Source organism: Penicillium hordei (genome assembly GCF_028827395.1).
Source record: "Penicillium hordei strain IBT 12815 chromosome Unknown utg000005l_segment0_segment0, whole genome shotgun sequence".
Lineage (NCBI taxonomy): Eukaryota > Fungi > Ascomycota > Eurotiomycetes > Eurotiales > Aspergillaceae > Penicillium > Penicillium hordei.
In genome coordinates this window covers 2,268,956-2,284,716 of record NW_026623146.1, presented here as the reverse complement: position 1 = coordinate 2,284,716, position 15,761 = coordinate 2,268,956, and the positions used below count along the sequence as shown (strand labels likewise).

General features: G+C 48.7%; 10 protein-coding genes across 10 annotated transcripts; 6 read left to right on the top strand and 4 right to left on the bottom strand.

Moving 5' to 3' along the window:
• Nucleotides 1-1,383: 1,383 nt before the first annotated feature.
• N7537_009817 (DNA-binding protein) lies at nucleotides 1,384-2,021 on the top strand (the record flags this gene model as incomplete). The annotated part of the gene is made up of 4 exons (XM_056900871.1): nucleotides 1,384-1,407; nucleotides 1,474-1,568; nucleotides 1,623-1,633; nucleotides 1,738-2,021. The coding sequence occupies 4 exons, from the start codon at nucleotides 1,384-1,386 to the stop codon at nucleotides 2,019-2,021; spliced, it is 414 nt and encodes a 137-aa protein (XP_056749539.1).
• A 274-nt stretch (nucleotides 2,022-2,295) lies between these two features.
• Nucleotides 2,296-3,223, bottom strand: coq4 (ubiquinone biosynthesis protein COQ4; the record flags this gene model as incomplete). The annotated part of the gene is made up of 2 exons (XM_056900870.1): nucleotides 2,296-2,945; nucleotides 3,016-3,223. The coding sequence occupies 2 exons, from the start codon at nucleotides 3,221-3,223 to the stop codon at nucleotides 2,296-2,298; spliced, it is 858 nt and encodes a 285-aa protein (XP_056749538.1).
• Nucleotides 3,224-3,618: 395 nt separating this feature from the next.
• N7537_009815 (uncharacterized protein) lies at nucleotides 3,619-5,171 on the top strand (the record flags this gene model as incomplete). The annotated part of the gene is made up of 5 exons (XM_056900869.1): nucleotides 3,619-3,759; nucleotides 3,824-4,414; nucleotides 4,475-4,592; nucleotides 4,653-4,767; nucleotides 4,850-5,171. The coding sequence occupies 5 exons, from the start codon at nucleotides 3,619-3,621 to the stop codon at nucleotides 5,169-5,171; spliced, it is 1,287 nt and encodes a 428-aa protein (XP_056749537.1).
• Nucleotides 5,172-5,293: 122 nt separating this feature from the next.
• On the bottom strand, nucleotides 5,294-6,610 carry N7537_009814 (ketopantoate reductase family protein; the record flags this gene model as incomplete). The annotated part of the gene is made up of 1 exon (XM_056900868.1): nucleotides 5,294-6,610. One exon carries the CDS (start codon nucleotides 6,608-6,610, stop codon nucleotides 5,294-5,296), a length of 1,317 nt encoding a protein of 438 aa, XP_056749536.1.
• Nucleotides 6,611-6,900: 290 nt separating this feature from the next.
• Nucleotides 6,901-7,761, top strand: N7537_009813 (Sas10/Utp3/C1D family protein; the record flags this gene model as incomplete). Its single annotated transcript, XM_056900867.1, has 3 exons — nucleotides 6,901-7,117; nucleotides 7,171-7,337; nucleotides 7,393-7,761. Coding segments are annotated over 3 exons (753 nt in total), but the record flags the coding sequence as incomplete, so codon positions are not given.
• A 678-nt stretch (nucleotides 7,762-8,439) lies between these two features.
• Nucleotides 8,440-9,098, top strand: N7537_009812 (coiled-coil-helix-coiled-coil-helix domain-containing protein; the record flags this gene model as incomplete). The annotated part of the gene is made up of 3 exons (XM_056900866.1): nucleotides 8,440-8,654; nucleotides 8,754-9,006; nucleotides 9,066-9,098. The coding sequence occupies 3 exons, from the start codon at nucleotides 8,440-8,442 to the stop codon at nucleotides 9,096-9,098; spliced, it is 501 nt and encodes a 166-aa protein (XP_056749534.1).
• Nucleotides 9,099-9,557: 459 nt separating this feature from the next.
• N7537_009811 (UBX domain-containing protein) lies at nucleotides 9,558-11,090 on the bottom strand (the record flags this gene model as incomplete). The annotated part of the gene is made up of 5 exons (XM_056900865.1): nucleotides 10,981-11,090; nucleotides 10,867-10,919; nucleotides 10,697-10,815; nucleotides 9,660-10,635; nucleotides 9,558-9,602 (listed from the first exon to the last, which is right to left on the bottom strand). Exons 1-5 carry the CDS (start codon nucleotides 11,063-11,065, stop codon nucleotides 9,558-9,560), a joined length of 1,278 nt encoding a protein of 425 aa, XP_056749533.1. The 5' UTR covers nucleotides 11,066-11,090.
• A 166-nt stretch (nucleotides 11,091-11,256) lies between these two features.
• On the top strand, nucleotides 11,257-12,426 carry N7537_009810 (cytochrome oxidase assembly protein SHY1; the record flags this gene model as incomplete). The annotated part of the gene is made up of 4 exons (XM_056900864.1): nucleotides 11,257-11,497; nucleotides 11,589-12,098; nucleotides 12,160-12,265; nucleotides 12,327-12,426. 4 exons carry the CDS (start codon nucleotides 11,257-11,259, stop codon nucleotides 12,424-12,426), a joined length of 957 nt encoding a protein of 318 aa, XP_056749532.1.
• An 85-nt stretch (nucleotides 12,427-12,511) lies between these two features.
• Nucleotides 12,512-14,137, bottom strand: N7537_009809 (uncharacterized protein; the record flags this gene model as incomplete). Its single annotated transcript, XM_056900863.1, has 5 exons — nucleotides 12,512-12,611; nucleotides 12,669-13,196; nucleotides 13,251-13,677; nucleotides 13,743-13,992; nucleotides 14,054-14,137. The coding sequence occupies 5 exons, from the start codon at nucleotides 14,135-14,137 to the stop codon at nucleotides 12,512-12,514; spliced, it is 1,389 nt and encodes a 462-aa protein (XP_056749531.1).
• Nucleotides 14,138-14,460: 323 nt separating this feature from the next.
• N7537_009808 (uncharacterized protein) lies at nucleotides 14,461-15,502 on the top strand (the record flags this gene model as incomplete). The annotated part of the gene is made up of 4 exons (XM_056900862.1): nucleotides 14,461-14,782; nucleotides 14,850-15,027; nucleotides 15,097-15,248; nucleotides 15,324-15,502. The coding sequence occupies 4 exons, from the start codon at nucleotides 14,461-14,463 to the stop codon at nucleotides 15,500-15,502; spliced, it is 831 nt and encodes a 276-aa protein (XP_056749530.1).
• Nucleotides 15,503-15,761: the final 259 nt, after the last annotated feature.

The window sequence follows — 15,761 nt, the reverse complement described above, 5'->3', positions numbered from 1 at the left end:
GACGTAGAGGGCGTTCGGGGGGTAAGGGCAAAAGAGGGTTCGTCACCAGATCAAGATCAAGATCACGTCCAGAAAAGCTCCGGTAGACAAATTGCTCTTCACGCCATTCACACCAAATAGGTAAGTGTTAGAATAGAAAGGTCGCGCGTGCGCGGTCAAGTAGGTCCACGGGGTACGTAATAGGCTTAAAGATAGTGGAATCCGGATTTGGGAGTGGTTAGAGTCAGATTGCCGTAGACACAACAGAAATGAATGCGCTGAAAGTGAAGAGAATGATTGAATCGCCACAAACAGGTCTGATCGGAAATATCAGCCTGTTGAGGGTGTCGAGGAAGTCAGGGTTGCAGCGCGAGGATGAATCGAGGCTTAGTCACCCGGATATGAATGGATTAGGCACGGACTATTGAAGGATCGACTGCGCTATGCACTTGTAAGAAGGTGAAGATTTTAATCGTATGAGATGTGAACATTGGTTTTTGTTTTTCGAAAGGGAAAGACCAATGTGAGGGGACAAATTCAGCATTGCCACCCGGAGACGGAACGGGGACACCCCGGGGCGCTTCTGATAACCCTCTACCCTCTCGGGGGAATAGTTTGGAGCTAAGCCTGAAGCTATCGATCGGTACGGCGTAATTCACTTACAATTTGAGATTTACCCCTCAATGGCGCAGTATTTCGTACATTCGTGATGGATCCAAGATACCGTGCTTTTAGTGGCTGCCTGCGTGATAGGCGCTTAAGTACGGAGTACGTGTTTGGGTCTTACCACGTAAAACATACATAGCGTGACAATGCGAATATAGTAAGATACTAGTCCTAGAGGCCGATGCCAATTTAGATAAATCAATGTATGATTTATATGCGCCTATGTACAAAGGTGGTAGAAACATTGTAGTTCGTGTAATTCCCCCGCAGGCACTTTGCACTAATACTAGTACTAGTACGGATACGAGACTTGAACCCCGAGGCCTACATCCATGTAGGGAATGATATTAAACATGGAATAGTATGGTGTTAAACAGTTTATTGTCGATATTGACTATCTCTTATTATTGAAACATTTGGGAGAGTTTTTTTTAGGATTTTTAATTGTCTACTATAGACAGAGGGTGACAATTATACAAAATAGATAGATTGTAGTTGAATATATCTATAATTATAATTTCCAAGACAATTGGATAATTCAATCCCTCTACTCATCACTATATAACAAACTCGACCAAGCCGTTGTATACATATTCATAGTTCAAAACTACCCCGGAATAAAGTATGGTCCTTACACCCCTCCGTACTCAGGCGAGCCCAAGTGGGGTTCACCAATTTAATCCTCGACTCTTCAACATTTGAACAATCCAGGCCCCTCACTCTATTTGAATATCCACAATGGCAGACGCAGAGCTAGAAGAGGTCAGTCTCACAGCCATATCATGAAAGGTCTGCGCCCTTTAGGTTTGGTACTAAGAGAGGAAACAGATCCGACGAGCTCGTCTCGCGCAACTCCAGCAACAAGGACCCCGCGGAGGTGGTCCAGGCGGTCAGGATGGTGGCGAGCAGGCACAGCAGAGGAGGTAAGTGTTGGAATAGGTTACAAGAATATGCTATATGCTAACCCACTCAACTAGACAAGCAGAGGGTAGGTCTCAAGATCTAACGTTTCATCGGTCCATTCACATCCGATGGACTATAAGCAACGTCCTTGTGTTGCCGTATTTCTAACCCATCTTTGATTTATCTTAGCCGAACAACGTGCTTCGATCCTGCAACAAATCCTCGACCCCGAAGCCGCCGATCGCCTGGGCCGTATCCGCCTCGTTAAGGAATCGCGCGCAACAGATATCGAGAACCGCCTCATCATGCTCGCCCAGTCTGGACAGTTACGGGCAAAGGTAACCGAGGCACAGCTCAAGGAGTTGTTGGGGGCTGTTGCAGAGAACCAGCGCAAAGAGGAGGAGGAGCACAAAATCGTTATCTCTCGCCGCAAAGGTGGATGGGATGACGATGATGATCTCTTGGACCTCTAAGGGTCGCATAAAATTTGATTTATGATCACTTGAGCCTATGGCCCTTTTGTTTATTGCATTCGGATACCTCTGTTGCTATCCACTCGTGGCCCACTGGGAAAACCTACTCCAGGCGTTATGGTCCTTCTTTCCCTTACACTATTTCCAGCTCGGTTAAAATCCATGGCAATCGGTTTCGCAACTGCACATCGGTGATATGGTTTACAACGCTCCAATAATCATACATCTCTCCCTATATTCGAGAACCATCGTTCCGACAGGACCACAATCCAGCTCAGTTCGAAGCCTGTTGCTGTCTCTCCTTTTCCCGCTTCTGCTGCTGCCGAATCATCTTCCGAATCTCTCTTAGATCCGGCGGACGCTCAATATTCAGCTCAGATCTAAGCTCATCCACATCCTTCTCCAACACCTCCTCCCAATAAACATTGATAAGCTCCTTACTCCCCAGCCCACTGCGGATAGCCCACGGAAGATGTAATGAGAGGAACCGCTCTTTCTCGGCGGGCTTCATCCGCACAAACGCGAATAGACTCAGCCCCGTCATGGGCAGAAGTGTGTTCAGGAACTCTAGCGCCTTGAGAGCTAGCTCGCCCTCCACAAAAATCGGTAGGCCCGTCACTGCATGGTAGAAGTCATGGCACTCGCGGTATCGCTGCATGACATATGCACATTCTTCGTTGTCGATGTATTGGACATTATCTCGTGTGTCAGGAGATACACCCTCACGATCTAGCCATTTGGCGTATGTCCGGCCGACGGAGTTCTCGGGGAGCGTGCGGAGATGGGCCATTTTGAGGGTTTCGGAAGTGATGCGGGGGCGATCACGGAGAATGCGACGCCCTGTTGGATCTGAGAGCATAGCATCACGTAGTCGGTATATGAAAAATGGTGTCGCGGTAGCTTCGCCCAAGGCCGCAATGAGATCTATATAGTACCTCGTTAGATCGTGGTCCGAGATCTTATATTGGCTCTGTAGGAAATTATAATCACGCACCCGCTCTTCTAGGGTTGATAAGGGATCCAATTGCCGAGCCTAATGCAAGAGCCCCGCGCTCGACAGTAGTCAATGGGACATGGCCAGGATAGTTTGGTGGCGGGCGGTTCAGAACGGAAAAGGGCCGTAGAGTGCTTGCAGCTGATAGATTTGGACTGGTAGCCAAGGCTCGAAGCTCAATTGCTCCACGCCTCCCGAGTACCGACATTATGAATCCCAAAGCCAGAGGAACTTGTGCATGGTCTGGGACGAAAGCTGATGTGAAAGTAGAAGTGGTATGATTATCAGATCGGCAGGGACGGCATAAGTGGCTGTTGTGCCCTGCCGTAGATTGCGATAACACCGTTTATCGCCGATAACCACCTGCATCTGCTCCACATTGTAGAGTGAAATTCAGACACACATCGACGCGTTTCAAACTACTAAATATTCCTTTTAGGGGGTTTTTTTTTTGGCTTGAGAGAACAGGATATAATAGAACAAGCCCATCTAAAGGTGTGTATTAACAAATGCATATCTCTCCAACTCAATCCCCATCTCGTAGTATATACTGACTGGAACAAGCTTCTCAAAGTCTGCCAAGAAGCACAAAAACCATACAATATGAAGCCAGAATGGTGGCCCGGGGAAGAGCATGAGGCCTTCACCGAATGGGCAACCTCCAATGGCATAGACACCAACTCGGTGACTCCAGCCCGGTTCCAAGGACGTGGGCTAGGAATGATGGCCACCCGGAACATCAAAGTAGGAGTCCCTAAATCTATGTATACTCCTCATTTGTATATTTACTCACCAACTATCTATTCAGAAAGGAGAGATCGTCCTCCGAGTACCGACACAGTTGATGCTGAGGGTCGAAGATATCCCTTCCACTTTCATCCACAAACTCCCAGAAGACATTGCTGTACAGGCACTTTTGGCGGCATATCTCACGCACGGTACACCAGATGAACTGTCAAAATACGAGCTATGGCAAAAGTCATGGCCCAGCCGCAAAGACTTCGAAGACAGCATGCCGATCCTCTGGCCAACCGCCCTGGGAGGACCGGAGTTGCCCAGCAGCAAAGCCAAAGTTTCGACTGACTCGGACCAGCCAAGTCTTCTCCCCGCGTCAATTTCAGGGCTTTGGAATACGCTAAACCCAGGCCCAAAGACGAGGAAATACAGCTCAGACTACCAGAACATTCTTTCGCAGCAGGCTCAGCGCTTGCGCAAAGCATGGACGGACGTCATCTCTGCCTTCCCGGATACCAACTGGGAGAAATTTTCATACCACTGGCTGATTGTGAATACGAGGAGCTTCTATTGGATTGGCGAGGGACAGGAAACACCGGAAGACCCTAATGATGCAATGGGGCTGGTGCCTTTTGCTGATTACTTCAATCATGCGGATGTTGCTGTACGTGCTATGTCCGAGTTTCATGTTATATTGACCGAGCTAACATATCCGCGGAAACAGCGGGATGTCAAATTTGATGAGAATACATACGAATTTCGCGCTACGAAAGATTATGAGGAGGGCGAGGAAGTGTACATGAACTACGGCAGTCATCCGAATGATACTTTACTAGCAGAATGTGAGAAAGCGTTGTTATCTTCTTTTCGACATGCTGACTTTGTCCCCTTCCATTCTATAGATGGCTTCTTCCTTGATGTGAATGAAGCAGATTCGATCTACCTCGACGATATCGTTTTTCGGGACATTTATTCCGCCGAACAGCAAGAGGAGTTGTGGTTGAATCAGTATTATGGGTATGTGGTTTGATTTGATATTTTACATTGCAATGCGCATCTTGCACGCGATATATACAGTTCTCCACTGACACAGCGCTAGTAACTACCAAGTCACTCCCCATGGACCCTGTTACCGCACCGAGGTCGCTGCATGCCTGAGTTATATGGAGGAGGAGGATTGGCGGAACCATGTCCTTGAAGGCCAATCAAAGGGCTTGGATGAGAGTCGATCTGAGGCCACCATCAAAAGATGGATCCTGACATATGCAGCAGAGGCAGATGCAACTATAGCGGCGCTGCAGAAGGCCGTGGAACTCAACGCCACAGTTCAAGCACATCGTTCAAAAGCAGAGATTCTGCTGAGACGGTGGAGGCAGATCAAGGATCTCTGCGATCATGGGGCCAAAACTGTCTCTGTATAGAGATTATCCTCAAAGAATTTAGATTATTGTTGAACCATTTGACATGCTCACATAAAGAGAGATATGACTAGGAGCCAAGACATAGTAAGTATTCAACAGAGTATAAGGTAGCCCAGAGCTGTTTAGATGGGAGGCTCATTGGTAGAGATGACATTGTCGAGGTCGAGGGGAATCGCGCCAGCTTCTCGGCTCCGATGGGTAGCCGCTTTGGCAGCGACTAAATGCTTGATCATGTAGTTGAGTGCGCATTTGATACCCAGTTCTTCACCGCGACGCACAATCCATCCGTTGAAGTACTCAATCTCTGTCAATCTCCGCTGGTTGATATCCTGCTGCATCGAACTGTGGTTCTTGGCCGTGTTGCTTGCGATATTTACAACCAAACGACGCAGGCGTTCTGGGGAGAAGCGGTCTTCGATGCCCGGAATACCTTGCAGTTCAGGAAGAGCACAGATCACGGCGGAGATCTCAAAAAGTAGTAGCCGCATGACACGGGTGAAGCTGAACGAGTAGAGGATTTCGCCATTGGTACAGTCGCTCAGTGCAGTCAGGGGATTGATGACGCAGTTCACTGCCAATTTCTCAAGTTGATATTGCAACAGACCCGCTGGTGTGTCAGCCACAGCGACCAAGGGAGGAGTGAGAGTCAACAGGCGCAGAAGATATTTAGTGGACGGCGCCCACGTATGGTCAGCTTCCGGTGTTGTGGGAGGGATATTGGGATCTCCAACCGGGCTGAGAATTGTGGTTCCAACGCCCAAATGGGAAATCTTGAACGAGTCGTTTCTACCCAGACCATGGCTGAAGACCGTTTGGATGTAATGTGGTCGATTGTTGGGATCGGGGAAAACATTTTGATTGATTGAGTCGAGTACGCCCATGCCATTATGGACAAGACAAATGGTTGAGTCTTTGGTCAGACGGTGACTAATATCTTTAATGGCAAGTTCCGTATGATGCGCCTTGGTGCAAATAATCAGACACTCGATGGGGCCATTATCCGGGGGAAACTCGGAATTGAACGACGGCGGCCTGTTGTCAACAGGCGGCATTGTATACCATCTTCCTTCTTCATCCACTGTTTCAACATCAAATCCCGTTCTGACATCGTCAAGGCCATGGGTGCTGACAGAAATTTGTCCCCTTTTTCGAACAAAGGCTTGGTAGAGATAGTCATTGTGCAAGCAGATTGTGATTGGCGGCGGTGACCGTCTCGTGGCTAAAGAATGAGCAAAGAAGCAACCTAAATTGCCCATTCCGAGGATATGCACTCGTCCTGACAGAGGGGCATTGGTATCATGGTTGACCTCATGCAACTCTTCCTTCCATGTTGAGATAAATCGTGTGTTTGGCCCACCATAGAACTGAAATCGGGATCGAAAACTTGTACCAAGGATACCCGTCCGCCACAAAGAGCGAGGCCGAAATGTCGATTGCATTCTGAGAGTACTGAGGAAAAGCTCCCCGGTATATCCGATTGAGTTGCAAGTATGTGTTTGGCGATGGGAGGTCAGAACGACAGGTTTGGTGAAGTATCGATCTTTATGTCATGGGTATTGTCAAATAGGTAATAGCCCGGCCACTGGTGTGTCCACCAAGGCCTATTCTTAAACAATCAAGCAATTGTTGGATATGCGCGTGTTCTCAGTTGCGCAGATGATGATCGGTCCAGAATCCACACCGCCCGATCTTACCGCCCCAGTTGAACCCGTCTTATTTTTTTCTTAGATCAAGCAATTTCTCATCTAAACTACATCTCACCGCCATGGACCCAACAGACCTACTACCGCTGCTTGAGCAGCTGGATGACAATGTCGATGATTTGGAGATTGTTCTCCAGCCTCTTTTGGCCAGCACACTCCTCAAAAACTCAAACAAATTGCCTGTTATGGACAAAGCAAAACTTCACGTGTTGATCACCTACACACTAGAATCACTAATATTCTGTACGTCACACTACAAGCTTCCAGCCTTTGCTTATACTAATAAAATTGAACAGCTTATCTGCGGCTTCATGGCGTAGATGCGAAGCAGCACCCGGTGTTCCGGGAACTGACCCGTGTGAAGCAGTACTTTGAAAAGATCAAGGCACTGGAAACCGAGCCCGAGGAACGCCCCATGACCCTTGATAAGGCAGCTGCGGGAAGGTTTATCAAACATGGCCTTGTGAGTGGTGACCTGTTCTATTGTATTATAATGGCTACTGACCAAGTTTACACAGGCTGGCAATGATAAGTATGACTTGGAACGGGCAGAAAAGCAGGCCAAAGAGCGAGCCCGTGCTGAGTTCAAAGCAGCCATGCTCGCCCGCAAGAGCATTGAGGCCTCGAAAGCGCAATCCAGTAATGATTCTGACGATGACGATTCTGAAGGGGGCGTGGATATTGCAACAGCAGCACAGCCCCAGGTTGACACAAATCACCCCGGAAAGGCCGAGAAAGATAGCAAAAAGACATCCAAGGGAGAGCCCAAATCAGAAAACAGCAAGTCAAAGAAAGAGAGGAAAATCAACAAGGCGACACTGAAAGAAGAGAAGAAGGAGCGCCGGCTGAAGAAGGAGGACTCCCGAAAGGCCCGCAAGGCTCAATGATTGCATTGCGTCTCATTTTTGGTGGAAACTAAGTACGGACTGCCTTGCGCCTCGAATACTAAGGACGGACTGCCGGGCGGTCTCAAAACAGCATTGGCTATGCGTCATCATGATCAGAACCTCTGCCGACACAACATGCATTGTCGATTCTAATCATCGCTTTGCCAAACCTGTCGGGCCATGAGCTTCCATTTAGATGGATGCCTTGGCCATCTGGCCATCTCGAGACCACAATGAGTGGCTCTATGTACTACTATGTATGTACGAGACTTGGATGTCTCCATGAATCAAGATACCCTTCCGCAATGGGAACTACAACAAGATCTTCAATACATTCTATACACAAGCTAGTAGATAAAACCAGCTGCTCAGGTATTCATGACATAATTCGCGCACCCATTCTATTGCTTTTAATAGCACATGCTAGTAATTCCCGTGGTAAACCCGTTCCTGACTCCGCGTCGGGCAACCGGCGCCGTAATGTCCGGTCCACGTGACAACCCTTCCACCAATCAGCATCCACAAATCTCCAAGGTTTGCATCGGAGTTTGCCTCAGTGACCGAACTTACTCATCTTCTAGCTTCTTCTTTATCCACTAGAACTTATACTTATCTCAACTTGCATATCCTCACCTCCCTTTTACATTCGTCCAAACAAACCCACACACAACCATCAAAATGCCTCGTCAACAACGCCGTGCCGCTCCCACCCCTGCGCGCAGCGCTCCCAGCCGTCCTACCGCCGCTCCTGCTCGGCCCGCGGCTGCTCCCTCGCAGCAGCAGTCGCAGCCTCACTCGACCGCTGCTCAACCCCCACAGGCCCAGCAGGCTCCTCCTATGCAGCAGCAGAGTGCCGGCCCTGGACTCTTCGGCCAGATGGCCTCAACTGCAGCGTAAGTTCCAATCCCGGCTTCGTGTTTCCTTCCCCGATAAAATCCGGGGTTAGGGTCGACTTTTTCCCGGAATATGTGCTAACGGTTATTTCGATCCAGTGGTGTTGCCGTCGGCTCTTCCATCGGCCACGCCATCGGTGGCTTCTTCGGTGGTGGCTCCAGCGCCCCCGCCGAGGCCCAGCAGGCTCCCCCTGCCCAGTCCCAGGCTATGGACAACGGCCTCTACCAGAGCAACGCTTCCCAGACCTCGTACGAGAACCCTGCCTGTGAGGTTGATGTCCGCAACTTCCGCACTTGCATGGATGAAAACCAGGGTAACCTGAGCATTTGCGGTTGGTACCTTGACCAGCTGGTATGTTTATCCTTGTTTTATTTTTCTCTGCTTTTTAAATATGTACTAATGCCCTGCAGAAAGCTTGCCAGGCTGCCGCTAAGCCCTACTAAGGGTTTGATACCAATTTGACCCTTGTTGGTCAGAAAGACAGATACCATTTTTAGTAATAAGTGATGGGGTTTATGGGCATGATCGTTCATAGCCAATCTTTCATTTGCATAGCCATTTCCACATCCCCTCTTTGTACTTTATACCATCTCTCCTCGATAAAGGAATCAATGCTTGACTACCGAATCAAGAATTCGAATGCATGAATTTAACGAACTTCCTACGTTTGTAGTTATCTGATGGTGTTTTGGACCAACCTAAATCAAATCCAAATACGATTATAATGAGCCCTCAATAACTTCATAGAAAAGGTCACTTATTATGATTGCTAACTTTAACAGTTAACAAGAAAGCAAAAAATTGCAAGAGTGTCATAGTACAGAGTGTTGTGGGTTAATCCATCCGATCCATGAACGCCATAGATAAATAATGCAAGAACACTAAAGCAATACCACTAGAACTTATTTATCCTTGTCATCTTGGTTCTTCCGTGGCTCAAAGTTCAACTAAGAAATAAGTTAGCCAAACCTGAACAAGATATCCTCACTTAGTATCCTATATACCTGGTTCCCATTGTAAAGCTGACTATTCCCACGTCCATCTTGCTGATCTCTCAGCGTCCGAATATTCGGTCCTGTGGTCCTAGGACGTTGAGAATTGCCAGTAGCCGGAGAGGGCGAAGGGGCGGATGCACCGCTTGCTGGTACGGTGGTGCCATATCCAAGGAATGAACCCACAAGACCTGTAGCGGTGCTGGCAGCAGAAGAGGCCAAGTTGTAGACGGCAGAGATACCACGAACAGGCAAGCTACCTGCTGCCGAATATGCCTCCGTGTATGTTGACACAGGGACCATGACCAGATTCGCGGTGGAACCGAGTCCTAGGTCTCGGAGAGTTTGCGATTCTTGGGTGACGGACAGAGTTTCACTGGGGAGGGGGGTTAAGATATGTTTGAGGTTGTAGGGTCGGTTGTCGTCTTCCATCTTCTGGTCAAGCCAAGCCCGTACATCGTTTCGGATGCTCTGAGTGGGTGTAAAGCTAGATCGCACGGAACTTCCATCAAACAGGCGCACTTGTAGCCGGTACTCGGTTGGAGGTCCTCGAGGGACTATAGGTTTTGGGTCTTGGAGTTCGCTCTTTACAACACCTTTGTCAGTGGGATTCTTAGACCCCATTGGTGCTTTGCCTTTAATATCTTTATGGCTGACTTCTTTGGATGGTAAGTGCTTCTGAGATGTAGAGTCCGCTGCCTTTGCAGGTTCTTCAACTTTCTTGGGTATTTGCTCAATCTGCGGTCGTTTGCTGATTGCAATTTCACTTGCTTGCTTTGCGGATTTGCTGGCGTTGGATGGCGCCTCGGGCTGGGGTTGGGGTGTGGCTGACACCGGCGTATTATTAGTTGAAGCGGTAGGAGTGTCATTGCTTTGTGGGTGCTGTGTAGACCTGGCTGTCTGTTCATTTTCCAAAGCTGCAATCAATCGACTGCGGAAGTCAGCTTTCGAGATATCTGGTCCGATGTATTCCTTCAGCGTGCCGTTCCTGGAACGAAGTCAGCAAACCAACACCGAGTTTCCCACAGGTGTTGAATAGTTAAGCGCACTTGATAAGAACAACAGTCGGGAATTTTGAAATCGGACAAAAAGGGGCCAGGAATCCAGCTTCCTGTGACCCCGCTGTCAAACGCAATACAACTGCTTTGGCATTGAGTGCTTGTGCCACCTGCATGGAGTCAGATACCGTCAGACATTCAATTGTAGCGAGTGAACGTACCTCATCATCACCAAAATAAGCATCTTCCCATTGAGAGCTCAACTCCTCGTCATCTGTATGTTCAAGTCCCAAGATTAGCGACACATCATTCTATACGGGGAGAAAACTAGCCACCTCTAACAAAGCAAGTAACCGCTTTGGCATCTCTCACTGCAGCAGCAATACCCTCCTGAAGGGATCCACTGTAGAAAAGTGTCATGATCGTATTCCAGTAAAGACTTAGACGTGAGAAGGCCAGTGCGGAGAGACAAGTATAGATTGGAGAAGCGTGGGCGGTCACGGTAACCCCCGATCCCGAAATTCCAACTGCCGTCGCATTTGCAGCAAGACACTCCAACTCTTACCTCGTCCAAAACTCAACTCATTGTTCACATATTCTAAACCGCCAACATGCGGCCGATATTTTCTGCTTTGCAGAAGACATCCGCAAGGGTCTGGACACCGCCGACTCGGGCTATTCGGAGCCCTCATGCACCATCGAAGATCAATTCCATCTGCACCAAATACCGCCTACAACAATTCCGCCATATCTCGCAATCGCGTCAGCTGGCTGAGGGTCTGAATATTGTAGACCACCCAGCGAGGCTTGTCCGTGTTAATAAGAAACATGGGCCTGGTCTGATCATTTTGGGTATGTCAATGTCCAATGCTATATATTCTCAAAAACACTATATTCTAGTGACAAGAGATAATTACTAACGTATTATTCCACATATATATAGCGCTGATCCCTATCATCTCATTTATTCTGGGAACATGGCAGGTACAGCGCCTGGACTGGAAAACCAAACTGATGGCCAAATTCGAGGACCGTCTCGTGAAGCCTCCTCTGCCACTGCCGCCCCGAATCGACCCGGATGCCATTTCAGAGTTCGACTACCGCCGCGTGTACGCTACTGGCCGTCTCCGCCATGACAAGGAAATGCTGGTTGGACCCCGCATGAACGAAGGAGAGGACGGGTTTATCGTGGTGACTCCCCTCGAGCGAGAGGGACAGAGTACCGTACTTGTGAACCGGGGTTGGATCTCAAGGAAGCTGAAGGACCAAAAGGACCGACCTTTGGGTGTACTGGATGAAGAGGTGACCGTGGAGGGTTTGCTACGAGAGCCATGGAAGAAGAACATGTTTACACCGGATAACAAGCCAGAGGAGGGGAAGTTCTACTTTCCCGATATCAATCAGATGGCGGAGAAGAGCGGGAGCCAGCCTGTTTGGATTGAGCAGACAATGGGTAAGGAGACTAGGTCTAATTATCTTGCTAATGCATGGCTAACAATGATTTGCGTTTCCAGTGCCTGACCTCCTCGAATCATACGATCGCGAGGCCAAGGGTATCCCGATTGGCCGCGCCGCAGAGGTGAATTTAAGAAACAACCATTCTCAATACATCTTCACCTGGTGAGTTGGATCCATTGCATGATTTCCCTCCCCACTTGGGATTGTCGCTCATACTTTGCAGGTATGGCCTGTCTTTGGCCACTACCATCATGATGTGGATGGTTATTCGGAAGAACCCAAACGAGGCACTGCGCCGAGTTCGCCAGAACCGAAACTGGTAATGGGTAGTGGGATTCCAGCTTTACCTTAGCATAATTCATTGGCGTTAAAAGCGTTACTTTTCATGGAGAATCTTGTTCTGGATATTCATGGAGGCATGGCCAACCTCATGTCTTGCTGAAGTTCTTTGGGTAAATGCTTCTGGGCGAGGGAAAACACTGTCGTTGAGTTGTTGATATGGCGTTGTCTGGAACAAGTCAGCAGTTATTCCTATATAAGATGGTTGACTTCCAAGGAAACTGACCTTCTCAGCAATGTGGTGACATCGCTTTCATCAATGGTCTTCCGTCCTGCATGCTTTGAATACGCAGCCAAGTCTTGGCTTGCTTGCTCAAAGTACCAAGAGGACGCCTGTTCGATCGCGGCCAGCGTGGCTTTGTTGATTTTTGCCTTTGGTCCAGCCCCCGAACGCGCGAAACGAGTCGCCAGCTTTTTTACCACACCTGCAGGCAAGTTCGGGACAGGAATTCCATGTCGTGAAATCTTCTTTTGCTTGCCCTGGGCTGGGATAGCTTCATCTCGCAATCCACCTCCAACGATCCCAGGGCTCACACTGGGTGATGCTGCGGGTGGGAAGTCGAGTCCAAAACCAAAATCAGCTCCAGCGTCATCGTCATCATCGTCTGATGGAGCTGGAGGTGCCTCTGCGGTGGATAGTTCGAAATCCTCCATATCGTTCATGTCCCCGCCAGTGGGATCTTCAAGCGGAGCAGCGGCAGGAGATGGAAAGTTGAGGTCAAAATGGAAGCGGCCCAGGTCTTCCGTCTCTCCCCTATTTGTGATATCAGCATATGTAACATAGACAATCCAATTGTTGTATACCCACCCTCTATCAAAGTCGCCCCCACTCATCATTGTATCCTCTGCCTCATCATCCTCACCCATAATACCAGTCTCATCTGCACCATCGCTCTCTAATCGTGTCTCGTCGAAATCTCCGCTGATTCTGCCAGTAGCTCGGCTCATCATTGACAAACGGTCCCGGTCTCTGATGCTGGCGTCGCGAGGGTATTCGACAGACTGATAAGTCATATCCATATCCTCCTCTGCAAAGGCGAGAGACATCCTAGGGGGGTGTATCTCAGGACTCGCTTCTTCGCCTTCTTCCTCGGACTCCTGAATAGGCAGAGATAACCGTGGCCGCTCGATTTCTGGCTCATTATCAAGTTGTTCAAATTCATCAATTGGCTCTTCGATAGGCTCTGGCTTCTCCTGTGGCGAGGAGCGGATAGGCTGAGACACAGGAGCGAGTGCTAAGACCGGCCCAAAATAATCAGTTTAACTCCTCATGCCGAATGGTACTAGGTGAAGCTCTTACCTCTACCCAGGTTTCTGAGAATATCGAATGTAGTCTCCCGCTGCATTCGGCCGCTTTTTCGGCGATCCCGACCAGGGGTATTCGCCGCCCGTTGTTGCCGGGCACGAAGTCCGTATGGTGTTGCTGGCGCACCTACGCCTCGAGCGCGTGGTGTGTATCGAGAAGTGGACCGCTGAGTGCCCGGGGTGGTTGCAGTAACAAGTCGACTTGGTGTAAGAGGGTAGCGTGTATGGCTAGGTAGGCGTTGTAGCTATAGGTACATGATACGGTCAGCAATTTTCAAACCTCCCAAAAGGTAATGGGTAGCACACTCCAGTCAGTGTTGTATCCCCAGATGGGGTAGCAGTTCCAAATGGTGACCGACGGCCACGCGCATTTGGGGTAGAAGTAGACATGGCTTGGTTTTTTTCTGCAAGAGAAGTACAGCTATATCATGTAAGAGATACCAGACCACATATGTAATCACCACAACAATAAATTCCCAGATCAACTGGGCGAATAGTGAATCACAAGATTGACGTTCATGTTTGTCTGTCGCGTCTAGAAACAACAATTGCGGGCCAGTGTATGATTGGCCTATGCTTATCGATAAGATTGGCTGAATCAGCCGGCTTTTTTTTTGCGCAATGAAGTCTTCTCGATGCGACTTACATTTTCTAATTGAAGCTTAAAATACTTGGAAGATTTTTTTACCAAGTTCATACTGGCTATCGTCACAATGGCCGACACAAATGCCCCCAAAGGACTTTCCAATAAGCTCCAAAACAAGCGCAAGAGACAAGCCGACGAGGCTGCTCCCAAGCAAGAAAAGCCCGAGGCAGGCACACCCGCAGAGGGGTCAAGCAAGAAGAAGCAGAAGAAGAACAAGAACAAGAAGAAGCAGGCTGAACATGATGAGAGTCAGTCAACGCGCAAAGACGGCATTGATGAGTCCATTGGCAAGATGGACGGCCGGTTGTTGGGCGATCACTTTGCGCAGAAAGCCAAAAGACATGATAAGGAGCTCTCTGCTGTTGAACTGAGTGATCTTTCGATCCCAGGTATGTATAATTTTATTGTTCTGTCAGCCAAGGCCGAGGGGTGTTCTAGACATTAACAAATCTATAGATTCCGCATTCCTCGATACCTCTTCCTTCACCTCCACCCGCAAGCTGGAGCAACTCCCCGAATTCCTCAAGTCGTTCAGTCCCAAGGGCTCCGACCTGTCAAAGTCGTCCGAGAAGAACGGCACCCCTCATACACTAGTGATTTCGGGTGCTGCTCTGCGAGCCGCTGACGTTGTTCGGTAAGTGGGCAACTTTCAATATTTTCTGTAGTATGGGTCGAAGCTGGGGCTGACAATTTATGTTAACAGGGCACTGCGTTCTTTCCAAACCAAGGATAGCATTGTAGGCAAGCTGTTCGCGAAGCACATTAAGCTGGAGGAAGCGAAGCAGTTCCTTCAACGTGCTCGGTCTGGTATTGGGGCTGGTACCCCGACTAGAATCTCTGATTTGATTGAGTCTGGTGAGTTTGCTGGGTTGCTCTCTATAGACAGCTGTACTTGTTTGTGCATACAGATGCTGATGATTGATCTTTTAGGAACTCTCAACCTGGAGGAGCTGGAGCGCATTGTCATTGATGGATCACACATTGACCAGAAGCAACGAGGCATCTTTGACATGAAGGACACGCATATGCCGCTGTTGAAGCTGCTTACTCGGCCGGAACTGCGTGAGCGCTATGGGGTGAAGAAGGGTGTGAAGATCTTGGTGTTCTGATCATGAACTCTCATACTGGTATATTATTCGAGTACACGCAAAATTGAATGGATGTATTCATACAATCTTTTAGCGTGGTACGTACTATGTAATAAAATCGCGAACTATAAAACTAAGGCCTTATCGGGAGGCCTATCTTCACCGCCTCCCGAGAACGGCAAAAATTTACTTTCACTTTTCTCTCCGCCCGACTTTTTTTTTGGAGCTCGAGTCTCGTTGCGCTGCAAACTTCCCCACCGCTTTCTTGTTTTCCTAGACA